This window comes from Carlito syrichta, unplaced genomic scaffold, assembly GCF_000164805.1.
Source record: "Carlito syrichta isolate Samal-C Ts95f unplaced genomic scaffold, Tarsius_syrichta-2.0.1 Scaffold117927, whole genome shotgun sequence".
Classification (NCBI taxonomy): domain Eukaryota; kingdom Metazoa; phylum Chordata; class Mammalia; order Primates; family Tarsiidae; genus Carlito; species Carlito syrichta.
The window spans coordinates 47,245-69,391 of record NW_007062023.1 but is presented as its reverse complement, the minus strand read 5'-3'; the positions used below and the strand labels follow the sequence as shown (position 1 = coordinate 69,391).

Here is a 22,147-nt window from a genome sequence, read left to right as displayed (position 1 = left end):
GCTACCACACCCGGCTCATTTTTGATTTATTGTAGAGATGAGGTCTCGCCAAGTTGCCCAGGCGGGTCTCGAACCCGCCTCCCAAGGCGCGGGATTACAGGCTGAGCCACTGAGCCTGGCTTCAGACTTTAATTATATCATGAAACTTGGAATTGAAAAGGACTCTAGACCTTGTCATGCAGTTCAACTGCCCCACCAGAGCAAGAATTCCCTCTAGATGGCCATCCAGCCTCTACTGGATGAATACTCCAGGGCTGGGGAGCTCACTCAACTGCAAGCAGTCTGCTCTACTGTATGATGGTTCTCTCTCCACCCGCCCCCCTTTCATGAAAAGATACGTTGTCAAAAGACACTGGCTGGGCATAGTGGTTCATGCCTGTAATTCTAACATTTTGGGAGGCCAAGGTGGGAGAATTGCTTGAGGCCAGGAGTTTGAAACTAGCCTGGTCAACATGGCAAGGCCTCCATCCTCACCAAAAAAAATTGTTTTAATTAGCTGGGCATGATGGTATATGCCTGTAGTCCTAGCTACTTGGGAGACTGACATGGGAAGATCAGGAGTCCAAGGTTCCAGCCTAAGCAACAGAGAGAGACACACTCTCTCTCTCTTTTTTTTTTAGTTGGGGTCTCACTCTGTCACCCAGGCTAGAGTGCAGTGGCATGATCATGGCTTAAAATAGCCTCAACCTCCTGGGCTCAGGTAATCCTTCTGCCTCAGTCTCTCGAGTAGCTGGGACTACAGGTGCGTGCCACCAAACCCAGCTATTCAAATAAATTTTTTTTTGTAGAGATGAAGTCTTTCTATGTTGACCAGGCTGGTCTCGAACTCCTGGGCTCAAGCAATCCTCCCGCCTCAGTCTCTCAAAGTGCTGGGATTACAGGTATGAACCACCATGCCCAGCCAGTGACTGTCTCTCTAAAAAATAATAATTATAATAAAACATTTTTAAAAAGATACATCCTCAGATTTCATTGCAGAGAGACAGAGGGTGACTCCCGCAAATTGTCCTTTGCCAATCCTGCACCCACAGACTGGAAACTGAAGTCTCAAGATGCCTCTCCAAACCCTGTGCAATCTGACTCAGTCCCACTTACTTGTTTTGTAATCATAGGCAAATTATGTCACCTCATTTCGTCTTCATTTCTTCATGTGGAAATGAGACAAAAATTCCAACCTCACAGGTTGTGGAGATTAAACAAGATAATGCATGTAAATACATCTGGCCTACAACAACTACTACCTGGTGTGAATGGAGAGTCATATCAGATGAATGCTAGCCTAACTGGAATAAAGTAGGCTAGACTAGAGGCATCATGGTTGAGATTAACTTGGAGTAGTGCACGTAAGGGAAAAAAACAAGGGTCTTCAGAGAATAGCGAGCCTTTGGGAAGGATGTATGGGCAGGAAAAGAAAATTGTTGGCTGAATTTTAAAGTATACATTTAAATGTTGCAAGTCCAGGGAGAAGAGAGGAGGGCCACCTAGTAGAGGCTCAATTTGACATAGAAGGTAATTGGTAATCATTCCTGGTTTTCTAGAAGTAGAATAACAGGCTCACAGCAACAGGTCTTCAAAGAGAGTACCTGCTGCTCTGTGAGGGTTAGACTGGAAGCAAAAGGGCAGACCAGGTGACAGGTGGATTCAGTCATAGAGGACTGATCTTTGACAACCGGGATTTTTCAGTTCTACTATTTTTCAGTTTTTAGCTTTGTTTTGTCTCATTCTGGGCTGGCATATCTAGCAGCCATAAGGATTCCTGGTCTATGGAGCCCTATACTTATTCTACTACATTGTTTCTAACCTATAATGGACTAAAAATCAGACAACTGATTTTTAGTCCTCATTTATTCACTCACTCATTCATTCATGAATATTCATCTATCCATCAAATAGCAACAACAAATATTGACTTGACTAGGCTCTGGAATAATTTGACTATGAAGAAGACATAGTCATTGCCTTTAAAGGATGTATAGACTTCTGAGATAAACAGATACAAAAGTAACTCTCACACTTGATAGTTACCACAAGAGAGGAATGAACAACTCTGTGCCAAGGGTTGAAAACCAAGAAAATCATGCTGCATTTGGCCAGCAAATGTTTCGTTTGGCCCACATGGTGTTTTATTTTGTTTTTTTAGATTAGGTGCCAACATTTAAAAATTAGGACATCTCACATTAAAACCCAGATTCCTAGCTTCTGGTAAAAATATGAAGATCTGAGCACACTAGGCCAAATTCCTGCATGGTGGTAACTGGCAGGAGCTGCGCACAGTTGCCTCTCTAAGGCAAAGCATGAGCTCCCCGTTCCCCAAACTCCTTGCTACTCTTTATTATGGACAATGAAGCCAAATGTTCAGTTGCCGGTTATCATCAGCTTGTGCTATGGATACTTTTCCAACAGAGTTAAGAGAAAAGTAAAATGATTTATTTTAACTCAAATTTCTATCGAAAGTAGAAATGAAAGATGCACTGGTAGGGCTATGTGTTTCAGGAGAAATGGGATACAGAATAGAAAAATATTCATTTGGAAAAGAGATACTTTCTTGTGTTTAATATGCAAATAAACATGTCTCACTTATGTTCCCTGCCTGACTCCTGCAGATATTTCAGTTTTCCACCTCTATAACTCAGGGAAAAGATTAACGCAGTGACTGAGAGCATTGGCTTTGGAGGGAGGAAGACCTGAGCTTGAAAGCTGGCTGTACCATTCACTCGCTGCGTGACCCTGGCAAATTATCTACCCTCTCTGTGCTTCAGTATCCTCATATGTAAATTAGAGTCATTATAGTATCTACCTCAGAGGGTTGTTGTGATGAACTATGAGATAAAGAATATAAAGTTCTTAGCCAGTGCCTGGCGCATGGTAAGCCGTTAGCTATCACTAGGGCTGAACACAGAAGAGAGAGAAACCATCTGCTAAGAGAGCCTTACAGGATGCTTAGGATTTCAGTATGAGGAGATGAGGAAAGAAGGCTTTACACACAAAAAGGTCTCAGAAAAGGCAGAGAAGGAAAAGAAAGTGTCTTAGTGGCCAAAACAGGCTTCACAATGATGCTGGAAAGATCATCTAGGAAGTTTTTGAAAGCCAGGCTGCAGATGTGACGGATTTAGAAGACAGAAAAGAATAGGACGTTCAGTCACTGAATCATACAGTGAGAAAGTGATTCCCCTTCAATTCTTTTTCAGACTTTCTGATTAGGAGAGTCTTGGTTTGACACTCACTGTAAGCACCTCTCTGACCACACTTGGAAATCTCTAGTTTTAGGGACAGTCGACCTCAGGCTTACAGGCTCCCTAGCAACAGCATCTAGCTACAACTTAGTCACAGCTTTGTTCTCCCTGCTTTAAGTTCTACAATTATCTTACACCACAGCAGGCGATACTGATTTTCATAAACAGAGTAAAAAGTTTCCTTGTAAAACGGGAACTCGTATTCGAGCGAACACAAGTGAGACAATTTATAGAAAAACAACAAGTAAACAGGCATGGGTAATACGTGGATGTGGCAAACGCTGTTTAGTCTGAGCAGCAGGGTGATGAGTGTCAGACGACAGCCCAGGACGAATTCCGAGTCGGGGGCCAACAAGACCAGGCCGCGATTACGCGTGGCGCCGCCTCAACAGGCCACCACCCCGCCGCGCGTGGCACTTCTTTGCTCCGTCTCCAGCGCTCAGGGCGGTCTCCATCCGGCAAGGGATGGAACGGCGGCCTTGCAGTCCCCCAGGCCCGGGGTTCACCGTCCCCGGCCCGGGCCGCAGGACCGTTGCCCCTGGCAACCACGGTGCTGCGGCTCCCGCCATCCCCGCCGGGCCGGCCCCCAGTTCCTCCCACAGCCCCGCTCCTCACCACTGCTCGTCTTTATCTCTCCACGTCAACACGGCCCTCATCGCAGTTTCGCTCACGCCTCGAGCCCCTCCTCCCTGCCTCGGGCACCGTCTTCAGCCCGCCAGCTACCTAGGCTGCCCGCGCTGCCCCTGGCAACGCACAGGCGCAGTGAGCGCGCGCGCGCAGGCGCCTAGCTCCGAGTGCGCAAGTCTAAACCGGAAGGCGAGAAAAGGAGCCAGCGCGAGGGCGCCCAGAAGGCTTCCGCGTAATGAGAACGCGTGCGATTGGCCGGGCGAGTTGGGGCGGGGGGCGGTTCGCTTCCTCGACAACGGATTTGATTGGTGCAGCTTGGAAATGGCAGCTGTAGCCCAGGGGGCAGCCGGAAAGCAGCCGCGAAGGGAGGCCGACACTCGCTGCCTGGAGACTTTGGTTCCAGCGTGGCTGTTTGAGCCGAAGACGTTTTTGCATCGTATCCCGCTCTCCACCCAGGCTGTCGCAACTCGGGTTGTTGCTGTGGCCGAAGTTTTCTTGAGGGACATGGCCGGAATGCAGAGTCCGAGCTGGGGGGACCGCGAAGTTACCTCTGCAGTCACCTCTAGCGAGCACCTGATCCCAGACCGGTCGTGTGGCCTCCGGCAAGTCATTGTGCGCTTTTGAGCTTCAGTTTTACCACCTGTAAATCGGGGGTGAGGGAGTAGACGGTGTGTGGGGCTTACTAACTTCGACAAGGTCGACAGAGTCCTTGAGGCCCACAGGTTTAGTTGCTCAGGAACTCTTCCTGTGGAATCAGCCCAGCGGTGCGCCCGACTTCTTAACCCGAAATTACTAGGGCACTGGGAGGAGCAGGGAGGTTTTGTGGTACAAGGAGAGGTCGGCTTGGTGGAGGATCCTAGGAAGACCTTGGAAGAGAGGGCATGTCAGTAGCCAGGGGCGCCCCAAAAGTGGGTTCTATGAGAAGTAACAGGAGAAGCTAAAGTCATTTGTTGTATACTTGTATATATATAATATGAGGTCAGGATAATTTACATCCTTTTTTCAAAATTTAATCATCAGAGTACCTTAAAGGAGGTATTGCCTTGTTTTTACAGAAGAAAAAAGACTTTGAGAGGTTATGTAACTTGTTCTGGATGTACTGCTGGTAAATGGCAGAACTGGGATTTGGGCCCAGTCTGTTGACTTCAGAGCTTGTGCTAATTTCACCAGGTTGCAGTTTCCTTATCTCTAACATTGTAAACTGTATCATTTCATAGGATACATCCAACTCCCATCAGAAGACCTTGATGCAGATTCTAGTCACTAATTCTTGCTTAGTTTCCCTATTATTAGAAAAGAAGTTGAGTTAGATGATCTCTCTAGACCCATCCACCTTTTAAAATTTGTGAATAATGGTATGGGGGAGAAATATTAGACCAAGAGTTGGTAGATCTGGGATCTCTAAGTAATTTAACTTAGCCTTTCTGTCACAAAGTTTATCAATAAATTGAGAGTGAACCTTCTCCTACCTACCTCACAAGATTATCATGAGGATCAGAAATGAAGGAGATTTGAAAATTCTGTATCAGAAATGATTTATCTTTTGGAGGGTTTCAACATCTGATGAAAGTGACAGACTCGCTCCCCTAGAAAAATACACATGTATGTACAATTTTTAACTCACTTATTTGCAGAGGAGGAAGGGTAACTCACTGATTTATTTAATCATTTCTTGTTGATCCCACGTTAAAAGCTCATATTCTTAAATTAATCCTGTGTCGCTAGAAATTTTTATAATATCCCTATTTGATAGTTAATCCAAAAAGTATCTAGCTTGAGCTTTTCATTGTGCAGAGATTTCCACAGACAAGACCGGTCCATACTGACTTGAATCTCCCCCATTTTAATCTGAATAATCTATATAGTTCCCTCACTGTCTTGGATTAAGATTGAATACGCAGTAAGAAAATGTTAAATGAGTTAATGACTTACACTTTTTTTTCCAGTGAGGAAGATGTAGAGTTGCAAAGAGAGAGAGAAGATGAGAAACAAATGATAAAAAGCAGCAGTGAGTGTAATCCCCTGCTGCAAGAAACCCTTGCTTCTGCTCAGCTTGGTGGTGCTGCATTGATGGAATGCCATAAATCTGTCCCGTGTGGATGGGAAAGAGTTGTGAAGCAAAGGTTATCTGGGAAAACAGCAGGAAGATTAGATGTATACTTTATCAGGTAAGCATGCAGGGTGGTAAAGATAGTACAGTCAAGTAATTTTGTCTAGACAAGTAGTGGGAGAGCATAGCAGGAATCTTGGCTTATTTATATTTTTACTGTAAAAGAGTCTATTTCAGCTGGACTTGGTGGCTCATCCTGTAATGCCAGCACTTTGGGAGACCGAAGTGAGTAGATTGCCTGAGCAATGTTTGAGACCAACCCGGGCAACCTGGTGAGACCTCGTCTCTACAATAAATCAAAAAATGAGCGGGGTGTGGTAGCATGCACCTGTAGTTCCGGCTCCTTGGAAGGCTGAGGCGGAAGGATTACTAGAGCCCAGCAGGCTGACACTGGGGTGGCCGTGAATGTGCTATTGCACTCTAGCTTGGGGGACGGAGTGAGACTCCAGCTCAAAAAAAAAAAAAAAGAATCTATTTCTTCAGTGTCACTGGTTAATTATATCAAATGATTTGGGGACAATTACATATATTTTGTTCCACCTACTGTGGTTAATGGAAAGGCGAGCTGGGCTCAGTGGCTCAGCCTGTAATCCCGCACCTTTGGGAGGCTGAGGTGAGAGGATTGCCTGAGCCCGCCGGTTCAAGACCCGCCTGGGCAGCGAGACCTCATCTCTACAATAAATCAAAAAATCAGCTGGGCGTGGTAGCGCATGCCTGTAATTCCGGCTACTCGGAAGGCTGAGGCGGAAGGATCGCCAGAGCCCAGCAGGTTGAGGCTCCCGGCCACCGCACTCCAGTCTGGGTGACAGAGTGAGACTCCAACTAAAAAAAAAAAGGAAAGGTGTTATTTAGGTTATATTTGTAAACTTATTTTATACTTTCATAGAGGAAGCATTTGAAAGTGCCATACCTCACTTTTTTATTTTTAAATGACGGGTGCCCATGGTAACATTTGGAGATTATTAATTAGAGATATGAAATGTGGTCCAATTCTTTTAAAAAATCATTTCTATTTACTAGCAGTAAGTTTCCTTTAATATCATTTTCTAGCCCACAAGGACGGAGGTTCACATCCAAACGTTCACTTGCTAAATATCTTCACAAAAATGGAGAGACTTCCCTTAAGCCAGAAGACTTTGATTTTACTGTACTTTCTAAAAGGGGCATGAAGTCAAGATATAAAGACTGCAGTGTGGCAACTTTGTCATCCCAGCTGCAAAATGAAAGTAACAATTCAACCTTGAACCTCAGGACACGAAGCAGGTGGAAAAAAGATATGTTTCCTCTACCAAGTAGTAGTTTAGAGTTGCAGGATAGCAGAGGACTGTCTGACTTGACTTCCAATCATTTATTTTTGAAAGAAGATGAGGATGTGAATGATGTTAACTTCAGAAAGTCTAGAAAGCCCCAAAGAAAAGTGACTATTTTGAAAGAAACTCCAGTTAAGAAGACCAAAAAAGGGTGTGGGAAGAGTCTTTCGGATTCCGTTCAAAGTAATAGAAAAAGAAAATTTGTGGATAACAGAGCAGACGCTGAGATTGAGCCTACTGCACAGGAAAATCCGCTTGAGAGAACTTCCTGCATTTCTGATGCCAGAGCAATTGACAAGACTCTCAATATGACCAGTGAAGAAAAGAGCCTTGTGAAAGAAAAATCACTGAGTTCAGGATCAAATTTTTGTTTTGAGCAAATAACTTCTGGCATCGTAAACAATATATGTCTAAACAAAGAAGCAGAACACAGTGAGAAGCATGAGGATACCTTTTTAGAATCTAGGGAAGTCACAACAAAAGTAGAAGTTGGGGAAAGGAAGGAACGTTTGCATACTGACATTTTAAAATGCATCTCTGAGATGGACAACAACTACTCACCAAGCAAGAAAGATTTTACTGCTGAGAAAACTTTTCAAGGTATTCAATGCTTTCAGGCCCAATTAAACATGTGATAAGGGGTTCATACTCCAATATCTGGTGGTTCATGCCTATACTTAGTTAAGATGTGGGAGTAAAGCCAAGAAATTAGGTCAGATACCATATACTTTTTTTTTTTTAAGTTGGAGTCTCACTCCGTCGCCCAGGCTGGAGTGTAGTGGCACGCTCATGGCCACCCCAGCGTCGAACTGCTGGGCTCAGGTGATCTTTCCGCCTCAGCTTTCCAAGCAGCCGGAATTACAGGCATACCCGGCCACCAGATACGTTTTACCAGTTGATCCTAATACCTTGCCTAACTGATGTTGGAGCTGTCTAACTGATCTTCAGGCTCTTCCGTGACTGCTATCAGTGGCCATCATCTTTCTCTGGTGCAGTAGCTGGGATTCTCCCACTCATCAGCTTTCCCTTCTCCCATCCTCTTTCCAGCCAGTAATTTTAAGATTTTAAGAAGGCCGGGCACAGTGGCTCAAGCCTGTAATCTCAGCACTTTGGGAGGCCAAGGCGAGAGGATTGCCTGAGCCCACGGGTTTGAGACCAGCCTGGGCAACATGGTGAGACCTCATCTCTACAATAAATAAAAAATTAGCTGGGTGTGGTAGCAGGCACTTGTAGTTTCGGCTGCTTGGAAGACTGAGACGGAAGGATCACCAAAGCCCAGCAGGTCAACACTGGAGTGGCCTTGAGCATGCCACTGCACTCCAGCCTGGGCAATGGAGTGAGACTCCAACTAAAGAAAAAGATAGCCGGGCTTGGTGGCTCAGCCTGGAATCCCATGCTTTGGGAGGCTGAGGTGAGTGGATTGCCTGAGCCCGTGGGTTCGAGACCCGCCTGGGCAACTTGGCGAGACCTCATCACTACAATAAATCAAAAAAATTAGCCGGCGTGGTAGCGCGTGCCTGTAGTTCCAGCTACTTGGAAGGCTGAGGCGGAAGGATTGCTGGAGCCCAGCAGGTCGAGGGCGACAGAGTGAGACTCCAACTCAAAAAAAAAAAAAAGAAAGATTTTATGGAAAATTAAAAGGCTTCAGTTGTGAGGCCAGGCACGGTGGCTCACGCCTGTAATTTCAGCACTTTGGGAGACTGAGGTGAGAGGATTGCGGGTTTGAGAACAGCCTGGACAACTTTGCAAGACCTCGTCTCCATAATAAATCAAAAAATTAACTTGGCGTGGTGGCACACGCCTGTAGTTCCAGCTACTTGGAAGACTGAGTCGGAAGGATTACCTGGGCCCAGCAGGTCGAGGCTGTAGTGGCCATGAGCGTGCCGCTGCACTCCAGACTGGGCAACAGTGAAACTCTGACTCAAAAAAAAAAAAGTCCTCAGTTGTGAAAAATTTGGGGAAGGCTCTTTTTATACATAAACTGGTTGAGAACAGTTGGTGTCTTCTCTTTACACCCCTCTGGGAACTTATGAATGTGTGACTTCCAATTTAATTCTTTATATATCATAGTCATTTTAATCTTCTATTATAATGTAATGCTTCTCTAAAGTGCTTTAGAACTCTAAATAATTCAGAAGTGTAATCACATAGTTCATCAATTATTTGTAATACGCTCTTAATACAGATTTCAGTGCTTAGCAGTTTTGCCTTTATAATACCTCAGTGAATAAGAGAAAAAAAGGAGACCTTTTGAGCAGGCCTGTATTAGTTATTCATTATGCCATTATGGTATAATGAATAACTCCTTTAAAAAAGAATAGTAATTTGACTTAAAATCCTGCAGGGAAACAGCCTAAGCAGATCGGTGGAGCAGGGGATTAGTCTTGATTCCTGCCTCCAATCCTACACATGATTTTATGTCTTTTTGTGCCTGCAGTTTCTCTGCCTTTAACAGAAGATGGTCATGTATGCCTAGGAACAGCATAAGAATTCTTCAAGTCTGTCCTTTCAAGATTTTGGGCTTCTTAAAGAAAGACAGGCGGTTTATGTAGCTTTATTGCTAGCTTAATGGGCAAATGAAATATTAAAAACATCCTTTTGTGACGAAGATGAAAGTATCCTATGAATCCTATACTTAAAGAAGTCTAGGTCTTAACATAAGATGAAGTACCCTTAGGTTACTAGGTGTTCAGTGGCATAGTGAAGACTCCCATTGACTTAGCTAGAAATTACAAAGCAAACTAGTAGTAGAGGAGGGTAGTTAGTAATTATTTATAGGAGCCTGCAGAAAAAGTTGCCAAATAGCTAGTAAGAGCAGTTTTCTTTGTTCTAATTCTTTTTTTACTCTCTACTGGGCTTTATGTATTAAAACTAGAATAGCCCGAAGCCGTATACTAATTATTGGGACACTTGAATACTTGTCCTAGTCTAAAGTCAATTCCAGTGTCATTTTGGGACAGTTGCTTAATTTTGAACCCTTAGTTTCTTCATCTGTAAAATAGAGGTAGTAACCCTCGTAGTCCTGTTTTCACATAAAAAATGTTATAAGCTAAAATGAGAAGTGAAAAAGAGTACTTGGGGCTACACAGATGCAAGGTATTATTAACTGACATTCAAATTTAGAGGGCACGGCTAAAGGGAGTATTCAATGTGATGGATTTAGAAATTTGAGAAGTCTGTTAATACTGGTTCCCAATAAATAGAGCTTCCCAGTAGATAATGACCTCAGGTACTCCGGGGTTCAAATCTTAGGTTTTTCTACAGGTTCTAATTTGTCTGTATCACTTTTTTTGGTAAGTGTGAAAGTATCCACTGCAGAAATTTAGGAAAACACAAAATTAAAGGAGAAAAGAAAAAGTACCACCCAGCAACAACCATTATATCATTTTGGCGTATTTCATTTTATCTCTGTATTTTTATTTATATGTATTTCCTTTTTTTAAAAATAAAATCAGTGTTGCCAGGATTACACTAGAGAGGGAGTAGGGGGGTAGTGAGAGAAAGAAAGAAAGAAAGAGCAAGCATGCAAGCAAGCTGGGCTTGGTGGTTTTTACCTGTAGTCCCAGCTACTTGGAAGACTGAGGTGGGAGGACCACTTGAGCCCAGGAGTTTGAGGATGCAGTGAGTTATAATCACAACCCTGCACTCCAGGCTAGGTGACAGAGCAAGACCCTGTCTCTAAAAAAATTTTTAAAAAGAAATTGAGATCACATGTAGAATCTTGCTTTTGTCATTTAGAAGTTGATGTCATGGGAAAATACCCATAACAGAATCTCAAAAATTTCTTAAAAACATATTAATGACCACATTTTACAAATGTGTCACAATTTAAAATATTCTATACTGTTTTTAATTTTTCATACTATGAACTCTGAACATAAATCATAACTTGTGTAACCAAGGGGTTAAAGGTGTGGACTTAGGAGTGAGACTTCCTGGATTCGAATTTTAGCTCTGTCACTTAGTAGTTGTGTGACCTTGGGAATGTTACTTAGCTTCTCTGTGCCTCAATTTCCTTATCTGTAAAGTGGAGACAAAATAGAATCAAACTCATAGTTCATTAGTAATTGGCTTACTTATGTAAAGGACTTAGAATAGTGCCTGGCATACTCTACAATAGTGGTGATATTATTTGCATCCCTGAATATTTATTTAATCTAAACCATACATTCTGTGAACGGTATTCACTTTTACTTTTCAGAAGATACCATCCCACGAACACAAATAGAAAAAAGGAAAACGAGCCTGTATTTTTCCAGCAAATACAACAAAGAAGGTATCTCTTTCCGAATCAGAACATCACACTTTAAATCTATCTCATGTTTTCAACGCTGATGGAGTATGTTTATTTAGTTCTTAGCCCCCCACGACGCAAAGCCTTTAAGAAGTGGACACCTCCTCGGTCACCTTTTAATCTTGTTCAAGAAACACTTTTTCACGATCCATGGAAGCTCCTTATTGCAACTATATTTCTCAATCGGACCTCAGGTTTGTAGATTATTTTCATCTTTGTCTTAGTAGATAGTATGGTAAGGAGACCGCGTTGAATTTATTGGGTCCACGGTCCATTCTGAGACTGTGTGACCTGGAGTAAGATCTTCCCTTTTCTGCCTTTGAATTCTTCACCTATGAGAAAGTTAGACTAGGTTGACATTCAACAGTCATTGATTGACTATTGTAGCATCAAGGGGTAGATTTTCATTTATTTTCTACTTCCAAATTAGTTTGGTCATCAGTGAAATTCAGTTAATATTTCTCTGCCTTCTATTGTATGTATATAAAAGTTCTGTTTTCACTGAGTGCACTTTGTGTTCCATATGCTTCTACTCTGGCTATCTGGTGATCTGATTTCTTAAAATTAATATCATGCAAGGCATGATATTATCATAATTTGGAGTATTAGCTCAACAGATTAGCAGTGTTGATATTTGACTCTGAAAGTAGTTGCTGGTTCAGGTAATGGCTTCTCTTCAGTGGTTTAAAAGACCAAATAAGCAAAAAATTCCTCTGGATGAGATTTCTAGATGAGAAACTACCTGAACCTAAAATCAGCCCACTGAGATCATACAGTTATATTTATTTCCCAGGCAAAATGGCAATACCTGTGCTTTGGGAGTTTCTGGAGAAGTACCCATCAGCTGAGGTAGCCAGAACTGCAGACTGGAGAGACGTGTCAGAACTTCTTAAACCTCTTGGTCTCTATGATCTTCGAGCAAAAACTATTATCAAATTTTCAGGTACCTTCCCATACACCCAAAGGAAAAAACATAAATTGTGCCTATTTAAGACAGCCACATCTTAAAGTTGAATGTCCTCTGATGCTGCATTAATGGAGGTTATTCAGTGCACACACCAAAGATTTTTTTTTTTTTTTTTTTTTTTTGAGTTGGTGTCTCACTCTGTCGCCCAGACTGGAGTGCAGTGGCCGCTCCCGGCCACCGCAGCCTCGACCTGCTGGGCTCCAGCAATCCTTCTGCCTCAGCCTTACAAGTAGCCGGAATTATAGGCATGCGCTACCACGCCTGGCTGATTTTTTGATTTATTGTGGAGATGAGGTCTCGCTGCCCAGGTGGGTCTCAAACCCGCGGGCTCAGGCGATTCACTCACCTCAGCCTCCCAAAGACGCGGGATTACAGGCTGAGCCACCGAGTCCGGACCAAAGATATTTAAAAACAGTCAGCTTTCCCCAAACCAGAGTGTCACAGTGACCCAGGCAATAAATCTTTGCCCACCACTGGGTTGGGCTATGTGGGCAGAATTAGGGGGAGAAGTCAGTGAAGCAGAAAACCCAGTCCTTGATCTCTAGGACATTACATCTGTCTGGTTATAGTTAGCATAACATAGAGGTTAGGAGGTGGCAGATAATAAGGGGACTGTGGAAATTCAGGAGGAGGAGCAGCCACAGGTGGAGTTGTTAGGAAAGAGCCTTTCCTGCCCTTCCTGCTGTTCTCTCCATCCTGCCGCACCGTGACCCCACATTTAGGGAAGGTTTTTTGTTTTTTGTGTAAGAGTCTCACTCTGTTGCCCAGGCTGGAGTTCAGTGGCACACTCACGGCCACCACAGCCTTGACCTGCTGGGCTCAGGGGATCTTAATACCTCGGCCTTCCAAGTAGCTGGAACCACAGACACGCACTACCATGCCTGAATAATTTTTTGATTTATTGTAGCGACGAGGCCTCGGCAAGTTGCCCAGGCTGGTCTTGAATTCGTGGACTCAGGCAGTCCTCTCACCTCCGCCTCCCAAAGTACTGGGATTGTAGGCTTGAGCTACCGCACCCAGCCAGGAATGGTATCTTTCTAGAGGCTGAACTGATATGTGCGATGTTGTGTTCTTCAGATGAGTATCTGACAAAGCAGTGGAAATATCCGATTGAGCTTCATGGGATTGGCAAATACGGCAACGACTCTTACCGAATTTTCTGCGTCAATGAGTGGAAGCAGGTGAGGCCCACTCCCAGCCATAACATAGTCAGCACATTTAGTCTCTGAGGCAAAATAAGTCCACCATTATGGCTAAAATGATTTCTTGGACAAAAATGCTAGCTGGGCTCGGTGGCTCAGCCTGTAATTCCGCACCTTTGGGAGGCTGAGGTGAGAGGATTTGCCTGAGCCCGTGGGTTTGAGACCCGCCTGGGCAGGCAAGACCTCATCTCTACAATAAATCAAAAAATCAGCCGGGCGTGGTAGCGCATACCTGTAATTCCGGCTACTCGGAAGGCTGAGGCGGAAGGATCGCCGGAGCCCAGCAGGTTGAGGCTGCGGTGGCCGGGAGCAGCCACTGCACTCCAGTCTGGGCAACAGAGTGAGACTCCAACTCAAAAAAAAAAAAATGCTATTATAGTCACAACCAATTTTTTTCCCAGCTTGAGAGGTAGCTGGTGGCATGGGGTTTTTGGCAGCCGGGAGAGGATCCATAGACATTCCAAAGTCCACAAAGACCTGTTAGTATGACCTCTGACTAATTTCCAGTGGCTTGTCACTTATGGCTCTGTTCCTGTCATTTCCCATTCATGTACGACCTCTAAGCCTGACATGGTTCTCCTCTTGTCAAAAGTACACTATTAGTCCAGGCACAGTGACTCACCCCAATACTTTAGGAGGCCAAATCAGCAGGATTGCTTGAGCCCAGGAGTTCAAGGCCAGCCTAGGCAACAAAACAAGACTTCACCTCTACAAAAAATTTAGCCAGGTATGTTGATGCATACCTATAGTCCCAGCTACCTGGGAGACTGAGGCAGACAGATCACCTGAGCCCAGGATGTATCAAGGCTGCAGTGAGCGGTAATTGTGCCTCTGCACCTAGGTTTGGGCAGCAGAGTGAGACCTCAACTTGAACAAAAGGTACACTGCTAGAGGAAACCAGGCAGATTAGGGCTTGGAATGTATGCTTGTTGCGTTTCTCCTAGCGTTCTCAGACTCTTTTTGTGGTGCCTGGGTCCTACTTCAGCTACCCATTCTGTTGAATATGTCCAGCCCATAGACATGTGGCATCCTGGGATATGTGGAATATGTCCTGGTGGCATCCTGGCAGGTGGTGGGTGGCCTGGTATACTGCCCTCTCAGGTTGTGACTTACCTGTAAGCATTCAGCCAGTATGTCTGGCCAAGCCTCAACTGAAGGACCATGATCCTGTCCCTGCTTCACCGGAGCAATCCGGTATGCCCTGAGCAATCCACTTAAACTCTCAGGGTCTATAACCTCCTTCTGGGAAATGGGGATTAATACTTGACTCATGTCATCACCATCCCACGCTCCAGGTAATGGTGAAGATTGCTACTAAATTGGAGGGTACTTTTTAACCTTATACCTGATAAGGAATAACTTAAAATATTCATGAGTCTCATTAAGTTAAGGGTTATAATTCTCTTTTTTTTTTTTGAGTTGGAGTCTCACTCCATTGCCCAGGATGGAGTGCAGTGGCATGTTCACGGCTATCCAGTGTCGACCTGCTGGGCTCTGGTGATCCTTCCACTTCAGCCTTCCAAGTAGCCGGAACTATAGGTGAGCGCTACTGCGCCTGGCTAATTTTTGATTTATTGTGAAGACAAGGTCTTGCCAAGTTACCCAGGCTGGTCTCAAACCCACGGGCTCAGGCAATCCACTTACCTCAGCCTCCCAAAGTGCTGGGATTACAGGCTGAGCCACTGAGCCAGGCCAGGTTATAATTCTTAGGTATATTATAATGTATTGTACTATTCTCCAGCAAACCTTTAAAAAGTCAATTTTTAAAAATGTATTTCTGGCCGGACACGCAGCCTCAATCCTAGATCCTAGCACTTTGGGAGGCCAAGGTGAGAGGATTATCTGAGCTCACGCGTTTGAGAGCAGCCTGAGCAACATGGCGAGACCTGTCTCTACAATAAATCAAACAATTAACTAGGCATGGTGGCACATGCCTATAGTTCCAGTTACTTGGAAGGCTGAGGAGAAGGATCGTCTGAGCACAGCAGGCTGACACTGTTGTGGCCAAGAGTGTGCCACTGCCCTCTATCCTGGGTGACAGAGTTGAGACTCTGACTCAAAAAATAAATAAATATTTAAAAAATTAAAAGCCGGGCTTGGTGGCTCAACCTGTAATCCTGCGCTTTGGAAGGCTGAGGTGAGTGAATTGCCTGAGTCTGCAGGTTTGAGACCCCCCTGGGCAACTTGGCAAGACCTCATCTCTACAATAAATCAAAAAATTAGGTGGGCATGGTAGCATGTGCCTGTAGTTCCAGCTACTTGGAAGACTGAGGCGGAAGGATTGCCAGAGCCCAGCAGGTCGAGGCTGCAGTGGCCAGGAGCGGCCACTGCACTCCAGTCTGGGCGACAGAGTGAGACTCCAACTCAAAATAAAAATAAAAATAAAAATTAAATTAAAATTAAAAATGTATTTCTGACTATACCATATTAAGGTCTCTGTCTCCTAATGTGTTGTATATCTTTCAGGTGCACCCTGAAGACCACAAGTTAAATAAATACCATGACTGGCTTTGGGAAAATCATGAAAAATTAAATCTGTCTTAACTTTTAAGTTTTCAAAGTCGTCTTTTATGCATAGCTTTGCACTTTAATTCTTAAGAGTGTCATTAAGCACAACTACTTTTCCAGCCATATAGATTTTAAGTATCCCAGCTAGAAGCCCAGTGTGTTTTTTCTTCATGTGTACCACTAGTGGATCTTTTCTACTGAATGTGCTCAAACATGTTTTGAGATTTTTAAAAAAATAAATTGTTATTTGACAACAATCCTAAAAATGTGTATGACTTTTTCCAATAATGAAATATGATGAGAAGGTAAAAAACACTTTTCTACACTATCAATAATACAAAGCAAATTTCTATCAATGCTGCTGGAGGAAAGACTAGAGTTTCTGTTTTCTGTCTGTGGGAAATGATATTACATAATTGTTATATGAAAAAACAATCAAAGGTTTGCAGCCAAATATGTAATAAAGGTTTTACAGACTGTATTAGGTAGGTAATTATTTAAAATTTTGTATTAAAAACAAAAAAGTCAGCCCCCAAAGACAAATACAATTACTTTGGTATTAGATGTTGCTGACGACTCCACAGTGACTCTTGGGAATTGTAGATTTGACCCCAGTATCCATTTGATGACCTAATGTGAATATTTGCCTGCTGCTTCATTTCAGCTTGCCAGCTCTGGCTCATGCCTTTTACCTTGATCTCATTTATCATCTTCCAGTTGAAGAAACCTTTTAAGTTTTATGTCACTTTTATTACAGGTAATATATATGTTATAGGAGTAGGCAACCAATTCTTGATCAAATCCCCAAAAGTGAATGCCATAAAAGATAAAATAGACAAGCGAGACTTCATCAAACTGAAAAAGCTTTTGTACTGCAAAAGAAACCATCAAGAGAGCGGGGAGACAACCCACAGAATGGAAAAAATATTTGCCAATTATGTATCTGACAAAGGCCTAACATCCAGGATGTACAAGGAACGCAAATGAGCTAAAAAGACAGAAACAATCCTATCAAAAAGTGGACAAAGGACATGAATAGACACTTCTCAAAAGAAAACATACAAGCAGCCAACAGATACATGAAAAGATACTCAATCTCACTAATAATCAGAGAAATGCAAACCAAAGCCACATTGAGATACCACCTAACTCCAGTAAGAGTGGCCCTCATCAATAAATCAAAAAACAATAGATGCTGGCAAGGGTGCAGAGAAAAGGGAACGCTTCTACACTGTTTTTGGGAGTATAGGCTAGTTCAACCTCTATGTAAAGCAGTGTGGTGATTCCTAAAAGAATTAAAAATTAACCTTCCAGCCGGGCTCGGTGGCTCAGCCTATAATCCCGTGCCTTTGGGAAGCTGAGGCGAGTGGATTGCCTGAGCTCGTGGGTTCGAGACCCACCTGGGCAACTTGGCAAGACCTCATTTCTACAATAAATAAAAAATTAGCTGGGCATGGTAGCGCGCGCCTGTAGTTCCAGCTACTCGGAAGGCTGAGGCGGAAGGATCACCGGAGCCCAGCAGGTTGAGGCTGCGGTGGCCGGGAGCGGCCACTGCACTCCAGTCTGGGTGACAGAGTGAGACTCCAACTCAAAAACAAAACAAAACAAAACAAAACAAAAATTGACCTTCCATACCATCCAGCAATACCTCTCCTGGGAATATAGCTGGAGGAACATAAATTGTTCTACAAAAAAGGCCCCTGCACATGCACCTTTACAACTTTGCTATTCACAGTAGCAAAAACATGGAACCAACCCCACTGCCCATCAAAAGTGGACTGGATAAAGAAAATGTGGTGCATATACGTGATGGAGTATTATGCAGCCATAAAGAAGAACAAAATCATGGACTTCGCAGCAAACTGTATAGCGTTGGAGACCATCATACTTAATGAACTATCACAGAAACAAAGAACTGAATACTACACGGTCTCACTCATAAGTGGGCCTTGAACACTAGTCTCTGCCACACAAGGGAGGAAGCGGCAACCACTAGGCACTGCTAGGAAAGGAAGCGGGTGGGCATGTGAAAACACAAAGGGTACCTGGTCCTAAACCAGGAGAAGTGAGGGCCGGCTGGAGGCCTAAACTTTACCTGCACGCAGCCTACTTGTGTACTCAACCCTTACGTGCACCCACATCTCTATAATAAAATAACAAAAAAAGAAAACACTAAAACATTTACCTTGGGAATAATTCATCAAACAAAAAAAATCTCAAGTTTTAATTACCAATTACTAAGATATAATTTGAAAATGAAACTAAGTGAAAAATAAATTGTTCAGGAGTTGTAGGGTAATGTGTGAACAGAACCTGGCTGCAGTATGATGCAGGGCTAGTTGGTAGTTTCTACTTTAGTGAGCAAGGGGTGGATTTTGACCAAAGAACAGGAACTGGCCACACCTCTCCCTCCCCAAGGCAAACATCCACTTTGTAGTTTCCTATCAGGTTTTCATGTAACAAACAAGAAGGTAACAAAGGGTTTAGGCCACAGCTAGGGTGCTCAGGTTCTAGGCAGACTTTTCTCCTTTCTTGCAGGTAAGGTTACCGGACCTCTACCTGTTTCCTCATCTTTTTAAAATGGGAATAATGGTGCCTACCTCATGCAGTTATTGTGATTTTGAAGTTTAGACATGTAAGTGTTTAAATGGTGCCTGGCTTGCAAGAGTGCTATGTTTTTTTGGTTTTCTGTTTTTTGTTTTTGTTGAGTCAGTTTCACTCTTGCCCAGGCTGGAGTGCAGGGGCACCCTCACTGCCGCCGCAGCCTCGACCTCTGAGTTCAAGTGATCCTTCTGCTTCAGCTTTCTGAGTAGCTGGAACTACATGCGCATGCCACCATGCCCAGCTAATTATTTATTTTTTTGTAGAGAAGGTGCTCAGGCTGGTCTCAAACCTATGGGCTCAGGTAATCCTCTTGCCTCTGCCTCCCAAAGTGCTGGGACTACAAGTGTGAGCCACTGCACCTGAATAGGAGTGCTTTGTTAATGCGGCCTGTGGGGAGGGTCTGAGTGACTGCCTCAGGTTGTGAGGGATAGCTCATGTAAAGGCAGTGCCTAGCACAATTTAACCACATAAGTGGTTTTTTTTTTTTTTGCTTCTTTTTTTATTAAGATAAAAATCACCATTTAACCATCCTTTTTTTTTTGAGTTGGAGTCTCACTCTGTCACTCAGACTGGAGTGCAGTGACTGCTCCTGGCCACCGCGGCCTCAACCTGCCGGGCTCCGGCGATCCTTCCGCTTCAGCCTTCCAAGTAGCTGGAACTACAGGAGCGCGCTGCCACGCCTGGCTAATTTTTTTTTTTATTTATTGTAGAGATGAGGTCTCACCAAGTTGCCCAGGCGGGTCTCGAACCCGTGGGCTCAGGCAATCCACTCACCTCAGCCTCCCAAAGCGCGGGATTACAGGCTGAGCCACCGAGCCCGGCTATAACCATCTTAAAGTGTACAGTTCTGTGGTTTTTAGTGAATTTACAATGCTGTGCAATCATCACTAATTCCACAACATTTCCATCACTCCAAAAACCAATCCCCTGCCTCTTAGCAGGGCCCTTCCAGTTCTCTCCTTCTATTTTCTGACAACCACTAACCTACTTTCTGTGTCTGTAGATTTATTCTGGGTATTTCATGTGCATAGAATTATGTAGCGTGTGGCCTTTTGTGTCTGATTTCTTCCATTTAGCCATACTGTTTTGAAGGCTCATCCTTGTAGCCTGTGTCAGTGCTTAATCCCTTCTAATGGTCACTGTATGGCTATACCACGTTTTATAAGTTGATGCAAATTTCAAGGGCTTTTTATTAAAACTCTGGTTCTCAGGTTCTGTAATTCCCAACCATGGCACCCTGTCCAAAGGGGGCAAAGCATATCAAATACCCTGCCTCTATTTAGCCAAGATTCACCTGAGTTCTTATGCACCGCTGCAGGAGAAAGGGCCTGGTCTTCAGAAGAAAAAAACTGAGGCCTAAAGATAGGGAGTCCTGCTGAAGATCCTGCAGTCCTCGGGAAAACCGGGGATTTATGACATCAGATTTAGGGGCCATTTGGCCAAACGAAGAAACCCTGCCTCTCACCAGGCCCAGAACTGGGCACGCTAGGATTTGCTTGCGGGCCCTCCCAGTACTTGGCGAAAGGCGCTGGAAGGCAGCAAGCGGCCGGCCGTTCAGGGCGGGCCCGCGCTCCGCCGGCCTCCCGGCACGTGGCAACGCTCAGCCCGGCGGCGCGGGGCGTCCGTCGTCATAGCAACAGGTTGCTGCTATGGGCGGAGGGCCCCTAGCGAGGCTTGGAGTTGGTTTTCTGGGACTCCGCCACCCCGCGCAAGCGAGCACGGTAGACACGCACACCCTTCGGCACTCTCTCCCAGACCGCGACCGCGGACGGGTCCTGTGAAATGCACAAGAATCTGTTCTGGAAGCTGCTCGGTAAGTCCCGGGAAGCGGTGCCGTCTGCAGGAAGCCCTCAGCGCCCCCCCCCCCGACGCGTGAAAGGGCTTACTATGCATGAGGGCAAACCTCATTGTGCCGTTCCCCTCCGGATGAGGCGTTGCCAGGGAGTCTGGGGCAGGTCGTGCACATTTCTGAGATTTCCACGCCTGTAAGCCAAGTTGCCTTGGCGTGGAACCAGCGTCCCGAGCCATGTGTCTGGGCCCTCCAGCTTGCCCTCGTTCTCCAAGGAACATTAATGTCTTCGGTACTGGAGGTGAGGCACAGAGAAGACTTCCGGCTTTAAGGTTTTAGTCACAATGTGCTGGGGACCATGTTCTTGGCAAATCGCTGCAGTTTCAGAGGTAAAGGACAGAGATGAATGGATAATTAAAGAATCAGGAGTGAATGCTGGGGTCCAGGGTGTCACCTAGGAGTCAGAGGTGTGCTGAGGGTATGGAAAGGGAAGGGCTCCTGGAAAAGATCTTTCCCCTGGGGCTTAAAGAATCAAAAGGGAATCTCCAAACCAGAGAGGAAAGGAAAAGCGTTTTAGGCAAGGAAACAGCAAGCACAGAGGCTCAGAGATTTTGTGTCTTCAGGAACCTGCGGGTAGTTTGAGTGTCTCTGGAAATGAGGTGGGAGAGGTCAGAACATGATCATGAAAGACCTGGTAAACCAGGAGATGGAGAAGCTACTGGGAGTGACAGAATTGGATTGGGAACAGTCAACAAAGGCTGAGACTGAATGTGGGGTGTGGGGAGATGAGATCTGGGCTGTCAAGCTTGAAGACTGAAGGTCTTCTCCATGCCTCTTCTCCAGTCCTGGACACATTAATGTCCAGTGGAGAAATAGGGTGAGCCTGAGTGCCTGACCATGTTGTCCAGGCCCACAGGTAGATGATGGGAGGTGAGGGAGATGGCCCAGGCCAGAGGCAACTACCGGAACTTGGGAGCTTGGTCAGGGAACACAAAATAAGCAAATAAAGATGATGCTCAGATTGGCAGCTAGGGGGACCTGGTAGATGGAGGTGCCCTTCACAGAGACAGAGAATGTGCCCAAAGGACCCAGATAGGTGGAGGCAGGGGTATGGAGACAAATCCTGTCTTGGCTGTAAGCCATCCATGTGGAAATGTTTTAGGAGCAACTGGATGGATAAAATTGGAGCTAATTCCACGTCATACATATTGACTGGTATGGGTGTCCTTAGCAGATAGAGGGTCATAGAAATATGAGAGTGGAGGAAATGATATTTAAAAAAAAAAAAAAAAAAAAGAAAGGAAGACAGTGCAGCTGGAATTGAGTTGGGGGGCAGTGGAGGGAGGAGATGAGGAAGAGGGGAGCAGGACTCAGCAGGAGGGGGTATTTGTTCTCAAAACTCTAGGAAACCATTGAAGGGTTTCACATGGGGGAGTGACAAAATCTGCTTTTTTTTTGAGTTGGAGTCTCACTCTGTCACCCAGACTGGAGTGCAGTGGCCGC

The 22,147-nt window shown here is 44.7% G+C and overlaps 3 protein-coding genes across 10 annotated transcripts in view; 2 read left to right on the top strand and 1 right to left on the bottom strand.

Annotated features, from left to right (window-relative positions):
* Window positions 1-3,957, bottom strand: part of IFT122 (intraflagellar transport 122) — an 82,862-nt gene extending 78,905 nt beyond the window's left edge. For 3 of the 5 annotated variants that reach the window (XM_008074826.1, XM_008074827.1, XM_008074828.1), the window contains exon 1: window positions 3,849-3,957. In XM_008074826.1, coding sequence (XP_008073017.1) covers window positions 3,849-3,889 — 41 coding nt within the window. In that variant the 5' untranslated portion in view covers window positions 3,890-3,957. The remainder of the gene's footprint in view (window positions 1-3,848) is intronic. The other 2 variants (XM_021707384.1, XM_008074829.1) reach the window with 2 other exon arrangements.
* Window positions 3,958-4,282: 325 nt separating this feature from the next.
* On the top strand, window positions 4,283-16,511 carry MBD4 (methyl-CpG binding domain 4, DNA glycosylase). 4 transcript variants are annotated; one of them, XM_021707391.1, is made up of 8 exons: window positions 4,283-4,466; window positions 5,811-6,028; window positions 7,021-7,880; window positions 11,482-11,556; window positions 11,634-11,768; window positions 12,368-12,517; window positions 13,619-13,722; window positions 16,210-16,508. In XM_021707391.1, exons 1-8 carry the CDS (start codon window positions 4,365-4,367, stop codon window positions 16,285-16,287), a joined length of 1,722 nt encoding a protein of 573 aa, XP_021563066.1. In that variant the 5' UTR covers window positions 4,283-4,364; the 3' UTR covers window positions 16,288-16,508. The 4 variants fall into 4 exon arrangements, with proteins under 4 accessions (XP_021563066.1, XP_021563075.1, XP_021563071.1 ...); XM_021707396.1 differs by having other exon boundaries at window positions 4,386-4,472; window positions 5,807-6,028; window positions 16,210-16,511; XM_021707392.1 differs by having other exon boundaries at window positions 4,419-4,502; window positions 5,807-6,028; window positions 16,210-16,511.
* A 4,370-nt stretch (window positions 16,512-20,881) lies between these two features.
* Window positions 20,882-22,147, top strand: part of EFCAB12 (EF-hand calcium binding domain 12) — a 25,563-nt gene continuing 24,297 nt past the window's right edge. The window contains exon 1 of the mRNA XM_021707350.1: window positions 20,882-20,945. Within this exon, the coding sequence (XP_021563025.1) occupies window positions 20,882-20,945 (64 nt within the window). The remainder of the gene's footprint in view (window positions 20,946-22,147) is intronic.

Bases quoted from the DNA above. Each gene is read 5' to 3' on its own strand.
- MBD4 (XM_021707391.1), top strand. From the start codon at position 4,365: ATGGCCGGAATGCAGAGTCCGAGCTGGGGGGACCGCGAAGTTACCTCT. The intron at 11,557-11,633 runs GTATCTCTTTCC...ATGTTTATTTAG, and splicing joins CAGCAAATACAACAAAGAAG to TTCTTAGCCCCCCACGACGC. The intron at 13,723-16,209 runs GTGAGGCCCACT...TATATCTTTCAG, and splicing joins GCGTCAATGAGTGGAAGCAG to GTGCACCCTGAAGACCACAA.